Source organism: Lagenorhynchus albirostris, chromosome 17 (assembly GCF_949774975.1).
Source record: "Lagenorhynchus albirostris chromosome 17, mLagAlb1.1, whole genome shotgun sequence".
NCBI lineage: Eukaryota > Metazoa > Chordata > Mammalia > Artiodactyla > Delphinidae > Lagenorhynchus > Lagenorhynchus albirostris.
Genome location: NC_083111.1, coordinates 8,324,601 through 8,343,743, shown reverse-complemented (window position 1 = coordinate 8,343,743; position 19,143 = coordinate 8,324,601). Strand labels below are relative to the sequence as shown.

The following is a 19,143-nucleotide window of genomic DNA, read 5'->3' as shown; positions in this document are numbered from 1 at the left end:
GCCATCCACACAGATGAATGATTGACTAGGTTGGGGGTGTTTTTTCCTGTGAGACTAAGTCTTCTTTCTTTATTAAATTCTCTCTACAAGGAATAACGGAGTTTAAACAACTCTCTCATTAGACCTGGCGTGAGCTTTTGGAATTAACTCCCATTTCTATTATGTTTTTAGCATCTTACCGGTGGAGTTTTGGCCCATCACAGATTCATAAGGTGGGGTTGATGGACCCGTGTTCCGATTCAGGTGTTCCCTTCTGCAGTGAAGCAGAGGTGATACAGAGAGGCACAAGGTAGGGCAGTGGTTCCCCAGCTTGGGGCTCCAAAGAATAATAAAGATTCCAAAAAGTATCTGGAGGCTGATTTAGATAGCTGTTGCTAATATTTCTCTTTCCCTTATTTGTCCTGATACGAATGGAAATGGCTTTCTCAATTTTACTAAATTCTAAATTCTAAAACCCAGGGCAGCCCCTTGTCACTCCTCCAGCCACTCATGCCTTTTCCACACAGGACCATTCAGGAGAGGTGTTAGGAGCGTCAGGTGTCTGGCTGTTGGACCTGATGAATGGGCTACAACATCTCCTTTGTGCTCAGGCCTTCTTATGTTCAAGCTGGGTGTCATTCACCCAAGATTGATCAATGAGGAATTTATCTGACACAGAGCAATGAAGACTTGATCATGGACCGATTTGGGTTCATCACCAGTATTTGGGAGGCACTGGGCTTCTTTTTTGAAATATCTCATTCTTAATGATTTATAGGTCTTTTCCTCTTATGAATGAATTTTAGGATCATTAAATTCCTGGAGATGAGGAAACCTGAAGTGACTTGGCATTTGTTGGACCATTTTTTGTGTCCCTTTGCTCTCTTATTTCTGAAGTGTAGGCAGGAAGAGGTTTGATTACTCATATAATATCAAGGACTTGAGAAAGAATTTACCTACTTATTTAACAGTTAGGTGCAGGGCAAATGTACATTAATGAACAAGGCAGGTTCAGTCCCTGGCTTCATGAAACTTGCATTCTGGAGTTAGAAAGAATTTAAGAAATTAATTATTGTAGTTGTCTAATTACCAATGAAAGAACACTCTGAAGAAGTACATTCTACAATGAGAGTATATTAGAAAATGTTTCCATTTAAGCCAAGTGGGAGGAGATAGCTAGGCTGGGACCACAGTGCTGCCATCCCAGGAAGAGGGAATGGCGTGTGCAGAGAGCCTGAGACTGGAAAGAGCATGGTGAGTTTTTTGTGGCTGGAGTATAGACAGCTTGGGGAAAGGACACGAAACTAAAGCCGGAGTGATAGACTGGGGCCATGTTGAGTAGGGTCTTAAAGGCCACATTGTAGATTTTAATATTATCCTAAGATTACTGTAAAGCCATTGAGGGATTTTTAACAGGGTAGGGATACAATCAGATTTAAAAAATTATTCTGGCTGCTGTGTGGGGCACTAAAGGTTATGTTAAGGTATTGTAGTCGTCTAGGAAATGATGCTAACTTGGATTTAGATGATTGTAGGAAAGAGGCAGAAATATGGGTCATTTGAGACAACTTCCCACTTTTTCATGGCATGGCGCATAAAAAAAAAGTTTTAAAAATATCATGCTGGGGTACATACAGGCAAGGGTGACCCAAGTACTGAGGAGAATTCAAATCTTGGCATAGTTGTAATCCATTGGCCTGATGTAGAAACTGATTTGGGAGATGGGTGTTTGGGAAACGGGAGAGAATAAAATCTAGGGTGAATCCCAGGGTTTTGGTTTAAGCCACTGGCTTGATGGAAGTGCTTATGAGATTTAGAACACTGGAGAGGAGGTGGGAAAGATGATGGGTCCAGTCTTGTATAAGTTGAGTTTGGGGTGTCCTTAAGTCACTCACATGGGGTATTGAGTAGACAGGTATGTGAGCTTGAAGGAGAGAAAAAAATTAAGCTATCTAGAAAAGGTGGTAGCTAAAATAAACTAGGGAAAGGCCATAGGACCAAGGCTTCTGGAATTTCCATGTTTAAAAGTCAACTGGAGGAGGGTGAGCTAGGAAAGGAGATTGGGAACTAGAATTCCACAAAGGTCGAAGATGATTCTCTGAGTAATGAAAGTCAAGGGAAGAGAATGTTTAAGAAGGACGGAGAATTCTTCTGAGAGGACAAATTAGATGAGGACTGAAAATTTTCGATTCGCTTTAGTGACATGGATGTCATTGGTGTGACATTGGTGCCACTACACTGGAGGCCCGTGCAGAAGCCAGATTGCAGCCTCCAGGTTCTAAGGGGTGAATAGGGGGTTGGAGAGCGAAAGCAGTGACATGATGGCCCTGCTGAGAATTTCACCTGTGACAGGGAGGTGGAAGGGCAGGGGCTATAGCTGTGGGGCTGAGGGAAGATGCCGTAAAGGCAGAGAGCTGATGGAATAGGACAGGGAAAAGATAGAGTATAAGGTGGCTGAGGAGGGAAGGGGCACGGAGGACTTAGGAGGGAAGCAGAGAATGAATGCACGCGAATTTCGGCTTGTAATGGTTGGTAGAGCACAGCCATTGCAGACAGCTTCCGGCTGATGGCTCTGTCTTCTCTGTGAGGTAAGAGCTATGGCATTTTTTTTTTTTTTTTGAGTTTGCAAAGATAGACTACTTTAGAGGCAGATAAGTTTGACGTAGTCATTGTGGAATAGCTGTGTTTGTCCGGGGAGCCAATGATGGCAGATTGTTACAGTGAAAAGGGTAGAGCAGCAGGGAGCTTAGTGAGGCTGGGAGTGATTTAAATAACGAATTATGGGCTCCTAAGGTGGATTTAGAAAGATGTGAAGGCAGGAGGGGAATGAAGAGGGGTGGGAAAAAAGGAGAAGCAAGAGACCTACAGGACCTAAGAAGAAATCGTTGAGTAAACAAGCTGGAACAACGGGAGAGTCGTGATCAGAGTGGTTGCTTACATATTCAATAGAACCTAAACCTTTGCCTGTAGAGGTAGTGTTCCTTCTACCTGGGAACAGCGGAGCTGGTGTGTTTGAGGAGATTTCACCCAATGTCTGCTGAGTTGCCTTTTGTTACTTCTGTGATACTGGCTGTTTAATATTGGGTTTAGAATGGTAAGACATGCTCATGTTTGCTTTGGAGACTATATATAGATGAGAGGGTTTTAGTTTTTGTTTTAAAGAACTGTATTTTCGCTATCTCATGGTATCCTGCAGTCCTCATGATGCACCCGAACAAGCAGAGCTTTCTTAGCAGGATCTGTTAGGACGGTTGTGCTAGGAGAGCTGCAGAGATATTTCAGCAAGAACGAAGATGTGATTAGGAGGGTGAATTAGGTTGGGTTTGTGGTAAGGTCCATGGTGAGAATGTAAGGACTAGTGTGGATATAGAACGGAAGGGAACAAGGTCACTGGATGGATAAAGAAATGACGGAAAGAGAACCTGACATGCTGGCCACACAGCTGGACATGAAATCCCATGGTTATGGCTGGAATTGAGGTGAAGAAGGTTTCACTGAGAGGAGAGGTCACCGCACACGGGTGATGACAGTGATGGGGCAGGTGGAGGGTAGTATAATTGGACAGCATGGACCTTGGGGGAACAGGGTTCTGTTGTTTTTTTCTTTTTTAGGTGGTAAGGAATGATGGTCTGGAACTTGGTAAAAGCAAGAGCTCCTTTCCCCTGCTCCAGACCCTGAGAATTAGGGATGGCTAGTGCAGGCAGTAGTGCAGTGATTCTCTTTCTGTGTGGTCCCTAGACCAGCAGCATCAGATTACCCGGGAGCTTATTGGAAATACACATTCTCAGGCCCCTCTGCAGACCTACAGAATCAAAATCTCTGGGGTGGACTCAGCATCTGTTTTGACCAGTCCTCCAGGTGACTCTAAAGTTTGAGCAGCACTTTTGATTGGGTGCTTGGGGGAGTGGAGGGAGTCATCACTGTCACCTCATGAGAACTCTGATGGGTTTTCACCTGGTCAGTTTGGGAGGCAGGGAGAGCGCTGGACTCCGTGGACATAGATCTTGACTCTTGTGGTCTCCAGTTGTGTCAGGTTGAGAGTAGTAGAGCACATTGCAGAAGTTTGGTCTTTGCTTGGACCTAGGAGTTTGCTATTAGTTTCAGCAGCTACTACAAGGAATAGTTAATACTACTGTAGTTCTCTTTGCTAGGGTTTTAAAAATATGATTGCAATATGCAAATTTTAGTTAAAAGCCTTTATAAACATTTCCCATCATAAAAATGAATTGTTATTATAAGAAATAGTTACTTGCAAATCAGGATTTCTTTTTCCTTAAGCACTGTGATGGATTAAATGTTATTTCAGAGAGATTCATTCATCCTAATCATCCTATCCAGAATAACAGGTATGCCATTATTGCAAAATTGAGGAGGGAAGAGATTTGATTGAAATAACTGTAAAATTGTTGCAAAAAACAAAGGAGTAGGTTAACTCTAGGATGTGTGAATATGTGTGATAAAGATTTGTGGAGGAGTAGTAATTGCAGCTGTGTGGAAGGAGCCTCAGTGGTGAGGCATACCCGTACTTAGTAGCTGTAATTCTTGTCTCAGTTCAGTGTTTGGCCCCAGACCCAGAATTTAGGGTGCAGCTGGCCTTGTACAGGCCCATAAAGGGAAAGAGGAAACCCTAGCAGCCCCTGCAGTCTTGGTGGCAGGCTAGGATCATGAAAAGAGCTGTGAATTGGAGATGAGGAGACTTATGCACGAGTCCAGATGGATTCAATCAAAATGTGTTGCATGCATGACTTCAACAAATATTTGCACACCTCATTTGTGCCAAGACACTTTTTTTTTTTTTCGCGGTACGCGGGCCTCTCACTGTTGTGGCCTCTCGCGTTGCGGAGCACAGGCTCCGGACGCGCAGGCTCAGCGGCCATGGCTCACGGGCCCAGCCGCTCCGCGGCATGTGGGATCTTCCCGGACTGGGGCACGAACCCGTGTCCCCTGCATCGGCAGGCGGACTCTCAACCACTGCGCCACCAGGGAAGTCCCCAAGACACTTTTTATAGGCAACGAAGTCGAGGCCCAGAAGTTTGATGACTTCCTTAAAATCAAAGGTAATGAAGCAGCTGGAATTGAATTCAGGTCTCCTAAGTCTGAAGCCGGCTACCCGCCGTGTAAGTGTGGTGGCTTGGTTTCCAGTGCTCTCAAGAAGGGCCTCTTGTCACTTTCCCTCTCCCTCTGAAAACAACAAAAGAAGCTTCTGAAATATTTGTCTAGTAAACTTGTGTGCTGGTCGGTCATCTATCTTAAACCCCTGTCAACAGATGATTCATTACTCAACCTTGTAGCAGGCACCGACTTCAGTGGGACAGATCCTTGAGGAAAGGAATGGCTCTTGGTCAGAACACCTAAGACCCTGGTCAGTTTTGATTAGTTGTCCCAGTTGCCCTGTTCACTCTGTCCCAGCTCTGAGCCATCAGATACTGGTATCTTAGGTTGCTGACTCCTTTTCAGAACATTTAACTGTTTCATTTGCATGTGAAGCATTGTTTGACTGAAAAAATTAAGACTCACAAAGAACTTTGAAAGGTTGCTGCCTCACTCTGGAGACAATTTGTGCTAGATTGATTTAGTGGAACTGATCAGAGCTCTGATGAATTCTGTGAGCTGCCAATCTTAAATCAGTAAATAAATTGGGCTGGTTTTATTTCCCCAGAGAGAATATTTGGAGAGGGGACTGGAGGGAAGATGAAGAAAATCAGAATACGGTTGTACAATGGCTTTCCAGTTCCCTGAGATAGTGTTTCCTAGGTGATACTCTTACTGATGAAGAGTTCCTTCTTTCCCTGTCTCCTCACTCCATGCTTCCTTCACAGCTCTCTCTCTCTCTCCTTCTCTAGGGAAACATTTTTGTTTTCCGGGGGCCATGCCACTCGGCTTGCGGGATCTTAGTTCCCTGACTAGGCATCAAACCCGGGCCCCCGCACCAAGTCCTAACCACGGAATTCCCTAGGGAAAAAGTTTTTGATTGTTGCTTTAGTTTTGCTGTTGAGGGAATTAGTCTTGGGATGGTAATGCCTGTGAATCAGAATTCTAGAGCATTAATCCATTTCTTACCATTTAGGGTTCTGTTTCATTCAAACAAACTATGTAATGGACTTTTCATATAGGCATTGGATTAGATTCCGAAGGGTCAATTCAAGCCATTGCAGGGCTGGGGCCCACATTTTATAGCAAGACTTGTTTCAGTTTTGAATGATTTGGTACTTGTGCTAAAACCATTCAAGACTGAATCCCAAAACACCCAAACTGGCAGTGCATTTGTTCCTTTTTTTTTTTCAGCATGCCTGATATTTTTTAGGATTTGGAATTGGCGGATAGGACCAACCCAGAAAGGAATCCCAGCAGTCGGACTGTTAGCAGAGAGAGTATTTCAGCCTGAGTGATTAGCAGTATTTGGCCATGAGGAAAAGGCCTCTAAAAATAACTGGTGAGCAGAGTTTGCAGTCAGGTCCAATTTCAGTTCTAGAGGCCTTGCCCAAGGAGCTGTTGGCCAGTCCACAGCTCTAGTAACGAAGGGCCTGCGGTGTGCCTGATACCTGCTCATAGGGCTTTGGTTTTTTTTCTTCCATATATATTATTAATGGATTGAAGAAATCAAAATGGCAGAAGGTAAAGGTATATTTTTATTGTTTGGGTTAAAAGTGACTTGGGATCTAGCCGACGATGTTTAGCTTGGTTTTCAGTTGTGCGCTGTTCAGATATTTCTGGCTAAGTGCTTTGACTGCATCGTCTACGTTTTCTATTTTGAACTTCTGGAGACCTCGATGTTTCAAAATAGTTTAATTTTTCATGGACTAATCTGTCTGTAATATGAATATTAAGTTTTAGTGTCTTAACTTAGAATATCTTTTATTGTATCGTAGTACCAGAGACCACATTTTACAAACTTCAGAAAAATAAACATGTTGTCTGTCTTGGTCTTAGACATTAATTACAGTGAACGTAAAGAATTGTGTGCATTCAGATCTCATGTAAAATGATAGGAAATTTAAGGGCTTTATACGTCCCTTCTTGTGTTAACGAGCACACTTAGTTGGCTCAAGCAGAGACTTACCATATGTGGAAATGGACCTAATTTTTGTGAAGCAGGCAATAAATGCAAAGAAAAGACATTGGGATTTTTTTTTTTGTTTTTCAAATCAAATCATTAACCTTCAAGTGTTCTTTAATGATGTGTTGGTTTACATTTTTGTATGTGTTTGTTTTTGCTTTTCTTTGTAAGTTAAGATTGTCTTTTCATTTAATTGAAGGCAAGCTATATTGGCTCATTATATTGAAAATGTATTTAAGAAAAATAAAATAGACATATTCAAGACTGCTTCCAGCTCTCAGCTGCCCGAGCAGCGGCTGGAAGGATTCTATTATTAGTATAGAGAGTATGAGTATCTCTGCTTTGAACACTGTTTTAAATAAATGGTTAGAATGGCTTTCTTGACTTTTCTGATAAAGTGGCCCATGGAGCCGTGAAGAAGAATAGGAGATATCTAGCGGACTTTCAGTTCTCTTAGAAGGCGTTTCTCCTCTTCTTCATGGATTGCTTAACGTACATAGTGAGGCAAAGTCAGCTGTTACTTCTGACCCACTTTTAACAGTTCATGGCTCCTAAAGGGGGACATTTTGTAATGTAGAAAAATAACCAGTTTGATGAATTGCTTTTATGTTAACTTTAAATGAGTAGAATTTGTGTATAAATATGAAATCACCAGCATAATGCTTACCAAATCTCATCAATGGTTATTTGTAATTCACTTAGTTGTACTTCCAGTTAAGTAACTGACTTGTGCTCAGATGCTGGGGGTGCATCTTCTATTTTCCCTTTTCTAACCAAATAAATAAAATTTCCGATTGTCCCTAGCCCAGGCTTCATTTTGGGGAGACTAATTCCGTTGATCACCATGGTAATTTTCTGTGTTCGGTAGTATGTGAGAGCGTTTTCTGATTTGATGGGTCAATGTGGAAAAAAAATGAATCACATAGTTCTTGCCATATTCTTAACCCTCATTAAAAAAAAATCTTTTTTATGAATCCCTGGGACTATATAGGTTGACTATGGAGCCAGAAATGAAATGAAAATTCTTAGATTTATTCTGATTTTAGAAAAGAGGGACAACTACTAGATGTTCTTCCAGAATATGTTTGGAACACAGTACTGGTTTCAGGTGTGCTTGGGGAGTTTTAAACTCTCTCGAAGGGTTTATCTTACTCTGCTTTTTTCAGTTTAGTTGGACAGAAACTGATCTGCCCTTTGGGACTAGGTACACCATATTTACAAAGTGACATACCAAGAGTGTGCTATTTAGTGTCAATTAAAAAGTTTCCCCTAGAAAAGATGTCTCAAGAAAGACTCCTTTCTATAATTTACTGTTTTGTTCCTTTATGGAATTGGTAAATATTAACAGTAAAAAGATTAATACTACTGGAGTAACACCTCATGTATTTGACATTATAAAGGGATGGATAAAATAATGCTAATTATTTCATGTTCTAGCTAAATAACATTTACTCTTTTTTTTTGACGTTTACCTTTTAAGCGATAAATCCATTTAATAAAAAAATATTTTAAATGAAAATCTTTCCAGAATTTATTGTACATTTCTTGCATTCTTAACAGTTTTAAAACAATAGTGTAATGACAGAATGAATATGATATCATGATTACCTTGTACTAAAGATTACTTTAATAGTTAAGGACTGTAAGTTTAATAGTTAAGGACTAGTCAGGGTTGCCAGTGAGCATCAATCGTAAATGGCCTCCTGCCACTCTTCAGGTTCTTGTGTCTACTCGTGCTGTATTCAGACATTTTATAGGCCTGCCCTCCATCAGCACTTGTTGCTTTAACTCCTTTGGGGGAGGCTGTCTCTAAGGTCTATTCTTTAGTTTTGTGCAGTGAGTTAGGAAACTTGATTGAAGTTGTTAGCATCATGTCTAAAATAAATGGGAATAGATTCTAGGTAAAGGTGTATTCATTACTGTCTTTGGTTTTCTCTCTCTTTACCCTCCTAATCCCTTCTCTCTGTTTTGGTATATGCATTTATATAATTTTTTTAAAAACTCATTTCCACTTTTTACTTGTATTTGGTGTTGCAGGTCAATAACTTAGACGAGTATTACGAATCAACTTGGATAAATGATACTTTCCTTTTGAGAATCTCAGGAATTTTCCCCCTCTGTTTCTGTTTTAAGAAAGAGATAGAAATGGAGAAAGAATTGGACTTGGAATTCAAATGATTATTTTGTTTTACTAGCTATTTCTTTATAAGCTTATTTCAAATAGCATCATCTGAGGTGTACTTTTATTGAGGTACACATTTTGAAAACTTAATTATTGAGTAAAAAACTGAGTCATGTCTGGCACATATGTGCTGAATAAATACATTAAATGAATGAATAAAATGTTGAACTATATTTATTTGGCCTTATTATTTTCTAGTTAATCAGGAACAGTACAAGAGACTGGTAATCAGTTACAAAATGTCCAAGAGGAGATAAGACAAGAACCCAGATTTCCTGCCATTTTAGCACTTATTTTAAATAAAAAGTTTAAGTTTGATTCTTAGGTAATAAGTAGCCAAGGGAGGAACATCCTTAGTCACTATTATAGTTCCATATTTAGAAGGCATTATTCTTTTTTTTTTTTTTTTTTGCGGTACGCGGGCCTCTCACTCCTGTGGCCTCTCCCGTTGCGGAGCACAGGTTCCGGACGCGCAGGCTCAGCGGCCGTGGCTCACGGGCCCAGCTGCTCCGCGGCATGTGGGATCTTCCTGGACCGGGGCACGAACCCGTGTCCCCTGCATCGGCAGGCGGCCTCTCAGCCACCGCGCCACCAGGGAAGCCCCGTTATTCTTTTTATAGTTAGTATTCTATACAGATGGGTAATGTGCATATATTGATTTGTTGTATAGAAATAAAGGTTTTTTCAAATAGTCTTAAAAAATGTCTTCATGTTTGTAGAAGTTCAGTAAATTAAACATACAACACTGTTACTGAATCTGTGGCGCTCCCCTTCCCACAGAAGCTATTTCTTTTCTTTTTAAAAATTATAGTGGTGCTTTATTTTATATTGTTCTTCGTATAACTTCTAATCTTAAGACACATAAAATTTTGGAAATCATCATTTTCCCTCACCAGCACTGCAGACAGTTTTCACCCAGTCTCCACTCCGGTGACTATGTTCAGATAATAAAACAGTGGAGCCTATTTTAAGTGGATTTAATAAGTAACATTGTGATCTGTGCCCAGCAGGTATTTTTTTAAATGTGTAAGTTATGTTTTTATATAGCCAGCTTTTAGGAGACTTAATAGATCACGTGAGGAAAAAGAAAAAGAAAAGAAACGAATCAGGTGGCCGGATCTTATTTGGTAAAGCATACTTTTGTAAGTTCACCATGTGATCATTCATAAATCTGGCCCTTATTGATGGGTCTGTTAATATTTAAAGAACACTAGAAAAGGAAATTGACTTTTTCTTTAAGAAGGAATTTTGTTTTATTTTAGTTCACCAATTTATATACTTAAATATAGGTATATAAGTAAATATGTGTATGTTTGAGTGTGTATATCCACAAACATAACGTACACACTCTAAGACTGATTCAGTTTTTATGACCCCTTTTGAAAAGTTGATCTAGTGGTTGGTTTAAAAAATATGTATATCTTTTTAACAAGAAGAATTGATAGTATGTTCTTGATTTAACCCACTGGAAAATTACTACCAGTATTCCCTAATTAGAACTGGATTTAGGAATCAGGAAGCAGGTTTTAGATGAGAGCTAGTGAGGTATCTGAAATCATGTAATTTGGCCCATTCATATGGAGCAAGGAATTCAGGACCATAGAAGTCAGGGCTTATTCCTGGCTCGACCCACCTTATGCTGGTGGCTTTGGGTGAACCATTTCATCATTTTTCTGTAAAACAGAGATGATTATTCCCATCTTTACCCCCAGTGTTGTAGTGGACACTTGGAAATATTTGGGGGTGTTTTTGTTTGTCATAATCGCTGGGAGCTACTTACCTGTGGGACCAGAGGAAACCAGGAATGCCAGCTGCCCTGCAGTGTGAGGAACAGTCACACAGGATGAAGAATTGTCCTGTTTAAACCCAGAAACACCCTCTTGAGAAACACTGACAGGACCCTTGTGAGAATCGCATGCACGTAGAGGAGGTAATGTGCTCCACCAGCGGAAGATAGCATCCTACTTTCCTACTTGCTTGATAAATTTTTCCTTTTCCCAAAGGGCATGTTGAGATATGACATATTCTTCTAATTTATTTATTAATATTTAATATTTATCATATTCCTTTTTAAGAGAAATTTGAGTTTTATGGTCCTTTTAAGGACAGTGTTGACCATTTTCTCTTAATATTACTTGGCTATCATTATTTTTGTTTATTTTTGGCTGTACGAGTATTTCCAGAAGAGTATAAAGTATATTAAACATATCAAATGTGATATATGACACTTCTGGTGGACAGCACTTTACAAAACTGTATCCTACGTCGAGACCAATTATGAAAACCTTTCCCTTCTTCCCTGGGTCCCAATGGATCTTGTGGAGGTGGACTGAATTGCACTGTTTGGCTTCTCTTCTTCCCTGACCTCTGTTTCCTATAAATAGTTTCCTTCCTTTATCTCTGTGTCTCTGGCTAAGAATATGAAGCGTTTTGCGGGGAGCTTCTTCTATGGCAGTTACAGTTTTCAAGATTCTACAGAAACTAAATGCGACAGGAAAAATAAAGGCTTTGGCTACATTTATGATCTCTTTAAGTTGTTGATATGCTCTGAACTTTGAAGGAGGTTATATTTAGGTCGTTTAGATAAAGAACTTGGAAGGAATACACATATCAATTTTTATTTTAAAAAAATCGCTAGCCCATTAGTAGTTTATTTCTCTCGTTACTTAGAAGTTAGGGTCATACATATGTGGTATTGAGGCTAAGCATAGTCTTTTCCATTTTTAAAATCTTTATTTTGTGTAACATGATTTAAGAATTTAAGTGAAAACTATTGATAGTTTTGAAGTGATTTACCACTGGAAGTACTCACAAATTCCTGGAGAAATATTTCAGTGAAAAGAGGTTCAATAAAGTGTTTTCTTCTTATATAATGACATTGTCCGTCTGTTTTATTTTTTTAACAGAGACAAAGCATGGAGGACACAAGAATGGGAGGAAAGGAGGACTTTCTGGAAGTTCGTTTTTCACGTGGTTTATGGTCATTGCATTGCTCGGAGTCTGGACGTCGGTAGCTGTGGTCTGGTTTGATCTTGTTGATTACGAGGAAGTGCTGGGTAAGGATTTTCATATTGTTTCTTATTGGTACTGTCAATTCTGTAGCCTCGTCAGTGGTTCTCAGTAGGGAAGGAACAGAAGGGGATGTTATCAGGGTTACCTCGCTGTGGTACTTTCAACTTCTTTGAACATGATCTGTCATAGAAAAAAATAGGCTTTATATTGTCTATATATCACACCAAAAAGTTTTAACAGTACGTACTCTCGCGACATGCAGTACTCTATAATTTCTATTCTATTTTGTTGTATTATGAATTTTTAAAATACTGGTCAGGAGCCACTGAATTTATTTAGGGACCCATGAATGGATCATAAACACAATTTGCAAGACCCTGCCTTAAAGAGAGCATTTCCAAGCACACGCCTCTGTGTCCTTGTTGGAACTGTTGTGTGTGGATGTGAGTGTGTGTATGAGTGCATGTGCATGTGTAGGTGTGGCCTGTAGGATGTTCTGAGGAAATTGCTGTGTTATTTCTGATAGTTGTCTTCCTTTCCTCTCCATTTCCTTTATTCTCCCCATAATCACTGCAGTTTTTCACGGTTTTTTACGTTCATGATTCTTTATAATTTTTGGAGTCATACTTTTTTTTTGTTTCACCTGACCAAGTCTCTTTTTGTAATTGAGATAAAATTCAATATTGTAAATGTGTAAAAATGTACAGTTCACTGTTTTTTAACATATAATTTTGTGCTGTCATCATTATTAATTTCAGAATATTTCCATCCCCCTCTCCTTCTTGTCTCCTGGCAAGCACTAATACACTTGGTGTATTTGCCTGTTCCGGACATTTCACATAAATGGAATCATACAATACATGGCCCTTCGTGTCTGTTGTTTTGCACTTAGTGTGATGTTTTCAGGGTTTGGTATTTACTCCATTTTATGGATGAATTATGTTCCATCGTGTGGATTCACCACATTTTGCTCATCCATTCATCATGGATGGACATAGGGGTTATTTCCACTTTTTGGCTGTTGTGAGTAAATGGCCTTCCTTTCTAATAATCCAGTGAAAGATGTGGACCTTTTCACTGAAAAAAATGCATACTTTTCTCTGTATGTACAGTGTCACAGAGAAAATCCCCTCCCTTCCATAGACCGTTCTGCACTTTTGCTTTACTTATTAGTTTATAGCCAGCCATCTTTCCGGGGGGAAAGGCAAAGAATAACAAAACACACATGTAATCTGCCTTTTGTTAAAGCTTCTTACTTTTATTATTGTACTTCGAGGAAAGTGCCTCCGAGTAGATTGGTAAGAGTGATAGAGGAAGAATTTTAGTTTGGAGATGAACTTCTGAGTAGGTCTGTGCTTTTGTTAACTTATGTTGATGATGTTGCGAAGCAAAGTCTATCAGACAAAAGAAGAGATTTAGAAGATGTGTACATTTAAGCTCAAGTAACAATTTTCGTGTTTTTGTATGCATGCAGCCAAAGCAAAGGACTTCCGTTATAACTTATCAGAGGTACTTCAAGGTAGGCTATTGGAGATGCCTTTTAAGTCTACTTGTGTTAGTCTCTAAAACCTCATCCTTGGGCTACTATTTTAGTTATCACCTGCATCAGAGAATGTAAGTGGTAGGACCAATTTTCCCTCTTAAATTTGTGAGAAAGTATAGTATTTTCTGTCTTTTTATTGTTATTTGAACTCTGTGCTATACGTAGCCTCAACTGCAGACCAGCGCTTTTCACTTATATTTTCTTAGCTATAGAAATGATAACTTCCTTATGTCTACATTATTATCGTTATTGTCACTTTCAACGTGTATGTGCTTTGTCAATCAGACTTCTACATAGCAGGTTAACAATATTTTCCTAAGTGGAACAGGGCTCTGGGAGGGTCTAGGTTGGTCATAGCAACTCTACTCCCAAAGATCTTCCTGCTGTTGTGCAATGTTTTAACTTCCTTTTTTTTTTTAACATCTTTATTGGAGTTAACTTAGTTTTTATTTTAAAATGGTGGCAGTAAGGAGGGAAAGTGGCGGGGGATGGTGGTGGTGGGGTGAACTGGGAGATCGGAATTGACATATATACACTAAGATGTATAAAATAGATAACTAATAAGAACCTGCTGTATAAAAAAAATAAATAAAATTCTAAAATTCAAAAAAAATAAGTAAAAATAAAAGCATTGCTTAAACAAACAAAAATGGTGGCAGTGCTGCCAACTGGTGTTTTAGTACTGATGCTGTATTTGTAAATGTGGTTTAAATATTGCTATTTAAAATATTGTTGTTTAAAATGTTAAATTAATAAGTCTCTTCACAGCCATTGTCCAATGATGAATTATAAACTGTGTTGATTTTAGGATGTTTTTAGGGAACTGAATGTATTTGACTTATATTTGAAATGCTGAATAGTGCTCTGAGATGATAAAGTTAAAATACACATTTACTGTTCTTGAAGGAGGAAGTCTGCTAGTATTGTCTTCTCAGCTTGTCTGTTCTAAGCCTTATTTTTTTTCTTAGTAGTAGGTGGCCAGTGCTAATTACATTTTTAAGTAGGATAAGTGTAAGTTTTCCTTTGTAGTTTCAAAAAGCCAGTTTTACATACTTTATTTCCAGAAGTCTGTTTTTAAAGGTTGATTCATGATGCTTCTGTCATAAATCATTATTATGAAACGTAAAATTAATCATCCTCTTATTTTTAGTACTTATACTCGATGTTATATATGGTCTTTATTTGAGGCTCAGTGGGTGTTCTTTTGTTTTGAATATTAATGGTGTGAGGAACTTCTGTACTTTAGAAACATTAAATTTCATGTAACTGTTAGAAATGGATCTGTATTATTCCTTATGTATGTTGAAAATTTTACCTAAAATATTTTTAGCAGTAAAGTTAAAAAAAACAACTCTGAAATGATTAAATCTCAGGGTATTGTTAAGCCCTTAAAGAAAATATTATCTGAGTTATATTTCTTAGATTTGTTAGGTGAATATTTCCTCAATCTCTAAGTGAACTGCCTTCATTTTTAAGTGAGATTATCATTAGCACGGCTTTTAAGGATGAAAGGAGCAAAGAGTTGCATTGATTGGTTGCATTAATGGCCGATATGCAGGACTGTAAGAAATAGTAACACCTTATTAAATTTGTTTTTCCTTTTGTTCCCATATCCGTCTTTCCTTCCCCTCTTGTAGGAAAACTGGGAATCTATGATGCTGATGGTGATGGAGATTTTGATGTAGATGATGCCAAAGTTTTATTAGGCAAGTACACTTTTTTTTTTTTTAATTAGTGGTGCTAAAATGTTGGAAGCAAAATAATATCGGGTTGGCCAAATGAACCTTTTGGCCAACCCAATATTTTAGCTTTAGTAATGTTTGTGTCAGTCATTTCCATTTTATGAAAGATATTTTCCCACTTAAATCATTTATTTCATTCTTGTTGGGATGTTGAATGGCTTAATTATTTTTCTATAAACTCTCACATTTCAATTTACTGTTACAAATGGATAAGTATATAGCTCCTGCACAGATATAAGTAATATAATTTCATATGTGTTTTTAGATTTAAAGCACTTTATATTCTGAACATAACATTTGAACATGTAGATAATGTCCTAGTCTGCTTTCACATATGGTAATGGTGACCGTTCTTTAGCATCATTTGACATAATTCAATGTCCATTTGAAAATGTAAATTTCTGAAGGCTTACATAAATTCATTCTGAAATAAAATAGTGGTAGTAAACATCTTACAATGTCCTATGACTATTTGAAAGGTAACATTAAAATATAAACTAGTAGTCTTTGGCCAGGTTTCTTGATTTTTTTAAAGTCTTGGACCCTTCTCTTTTATCACCAGAATTACCCGTCTTTATCATTGAGATTTTTTTAATAATAGATAAAGATGTGATATTCCTTCATTTAATTTTAAAATACTCTCATACTAGAAAGGATGGTGCTAATTTTAATATGCAAATTTTATATAATCTGGCCTGGTGAGATATTATTTCTGCTTGTTAAACAGCATCCTTTCCTTTGTTTTAGTATGTAGCGTAATATGCATTAAAACATTTTACACTAAAGTCTTTAGAAAAATAACAAATATGGCAAGGTTTACATACTAAGCTTAATAGAATAATGGCACAGATTCTTCCTAGACACACAATCTTGTGTATATTTTATGGATATGAAAAAAATGGGAGATACATCTGTATTGAAGTGTAATAAAACGTCTTAATTTTGACATTGTTTTCTTGTTACTGCTCAGTGAGAACTATATTTGCTACTTAACAGTGAAAGCTTCCTATACCCATGAAATTTCTTTTCCTGTCTTAACCGTAATAGAATTTTCTATACAATTTTGTCATTATATATCTAAATTTGGGTTTCTGTGAATATGGTAAATTCTCAGAAGACTATAATCCTAGGCATGCGTAAGAAAGAAGATTACATAGACCTTATTTCAGAATGATGCTAATTTGCATGCCTGTAAATGGTTTATTACTTCATTTTGTTACTTTTCTTTAAACGACAGATTCTGAATAGCAAAGCTTTTTATTTAAAAATAACTTCATGTGAGCCGTTGCCTCATTTTTAGAAATAATATTACTTATCTACTGTATTTTGTTGATTTTTTTAAGGGGGCAGGTGCTTAAAATCAGCTATCTTGGTCTGTCAGGAAATGTCAACTATTAAAAATGAAAACATGTTATTTCTTCTACAGCACACATTGATTTCTATTGCAAACTTACATTAATAACTTGATTTTTAGTATTTTAGATTTCAAAAATTTATTCCCCTTAATATTTGTAAGCAACCGTTAAGAGTTTAATTAATTGTAATTTAGAACATTGCCATTTGTGGGTAGCCACATATGTGGTATGGGCAAATGGTAACTTGTTCCTTTTGCAAGAATCATATACTTGGAGACAGAACTCAGTTGGTGAATCTGAGTGTTCATTTGGTCATTTGACTATTAACTGCGCAAAGGCTAAGATAAACTATTTTACTGTGTGTATGTACAAATTCGCAGTTGGCTTGTGGCTTTGGTAAAGATGAAAGAAACTAATGTAAGCTGTTTGTCCTCTGACCTTATTCTGTAGTGTTTGAATTCTCTGCATGAAATATAACCTTGATGGGAATTGAATTTTATGACTAAGGTTCTTTTCTACTTTGTGAGGTTATAGTAGCCTAGTTGTGCCTCTATTACTGGTGGATGGTTGCAAGAACCAGGTGAAATTCTTGCCTTGCTGGGCTCTGTATGTTCAGGGAGAGATTACGGGGGAGCAGATTCAGTGAGTGTGTACCCTAAAAGGAGCCAGATCTCTGGGGTACGTTCTCATTGGAGAAGCGGTTCAAGGTTAAGGGCCTTGGATTAAGGCAGAGGGAATCCCTGGGGAGGGATGAAAGTAGAAAGTCAGAGATTGGGTGAGAGCTTGGCATGGCAGGTGTGGTAATAGTTATGCTGAACTTCCATAGGTTTGGATTTCTCTCATTAGTATTTCTTTCTGGAGTCTTAAATTTGCATATATCTAAATTTGATCAGTTTGAGGAAATGTACACATTCATGTTTACATTTCTTTTACATTTCAAAGTTTGCTTTTCTTATGAACTATAAAGAGAATGAAATATGGGAGTAAATCAAGATCAATAGGCATCATTAAGTTTATTACTTCTGGCCACGGCCCTTACAGTATACTTGGAAAATATTCTAAGCCTGGTCTTGTTTACATTCCTTCTTACTTTTGTGGCCCAATTATCTAAACTAAAATGTCTTTGATTTTGGTTTGGATGATTGAAAGCTACATTGTCTCATAATGTATTCTTTGAAAACTTGTTTCCCAAATAAATCCATAGGAAAGAGGACTAAATTCTGAGTAGCATTTTCTTAGACTAACACCACCTGTGGATTACATAGTTATCCTTTTCCACCTAGCTGCTACCAGCTATGGCCAGAGAACAAAAGGGAAGGCAGTCTCTGGAGCCTTGACAAGCATTTGTGGACTTGACAGATGCCTGAGTGAGCAGTAGGGAAGGGAGGGCTGGATCTTGCCCAAAGGCAGGCGCATGTTGCTCTTTGGTTCAGGCCTTCTCTTAGAGGATAAGGAATTATAAACCCAGAACATATTTTCTTTTTCTCTTTGGACTAGTACTTTTGTCTTAAGAACCACAAAAATGTTGCATAGTTGGGTAATCAGTTTTGCTCAAATACTTTTGCATATTCGTTGCATACTTCATCCTGTCATGCTGAAGGGTGGTAAAGTTTTGTATTTTATATTCAATACTTGGAAGTACTTGTATCGGAAAATGGAGAAAAAGAAAAATGTTTATTCTAAGTATACAGCTGTAGAGTTTTTGGACAAGGAGAAGAAATAGTGTTATTCCCACAGGGACTTGGGTGGGAATACAGATCTCTGTTCACAGCACTTGTCAACTGTTTAGTTCAGTGAAGAAACATGCTGGGTTGGTCAAAAAATAATTTAAATACCGACTGAAGTTTGTGGGGTTTTTCCCCCCAACGCATGAAGAATGGCGCAATGTAGTTCTTCTATGGACTAATGTGGGGAAAATCCACTATCATCTTTAACATTAAACTAGTTGTCTTATTATTATCCCTTACCTGCCAGTCTTGATTGCTGGTAGTTATGCTGTGTGGACAAATTCTGTGTTGTCAAAGCCAGAAATACCAGATTAGGTGGTTATAATCCGAACAGCTCTAAAATCGTAGATGTGCATATTTCTCACAGCCTGTCTTTTTTTTTTTCTCCTCAAAATTATGGAACTTACTGTATAGAACTTGACAGTTCTACTGGTGGACTTTGATACCTACTGGACCCAAGAGACCAGTCTTACCCAAAGCCAGTTCTTCACAGGAAAAAAACAAATGATAAAAACGATATATACACTGCTTTCTTTCCATATGGGG

At 38.1% G+C, this 19,143-nt stretch overlaps 1 protein-coding gene across 9 annotated transcripts in view; it reads left to right on the top strand.

Annotated features, from left to right (window-relative positions):
* Positions 1–19,143, top strand: part of ASPH (aspartate beta-hydroxylase) — a 256,661-nt gene that overhangs the window by 23,061 nt on the left and 214,457 nt on the right. For 7 of the 9 annotated variants that reach the window (XR_009536458.1, XM_060128096.1, XM_060128093.1 and 4 more), the window contains exons 2-3: positions 12,125–12,274; positions 15,411–15,479. Coding sequence is in view for 7 of the 9 variants with exons in the window: in XM_060128096.1 (XP_059984079.1) it covers positions 12,125–12,274; positions 15,411–15,479 (219 nt within the window). In the remaining 2 variants the exon portion in view is untranslated. Of the gene's footprint in view, positions 1–6,455; positions 6,595–12,124; positions 12,275–15,410; positions 15,480–19,143 lie in introns of those variants that run through there. The other 2 variants (XM_060128095.1, XM_060128098.1) reach the window with 2 other exon arrangements.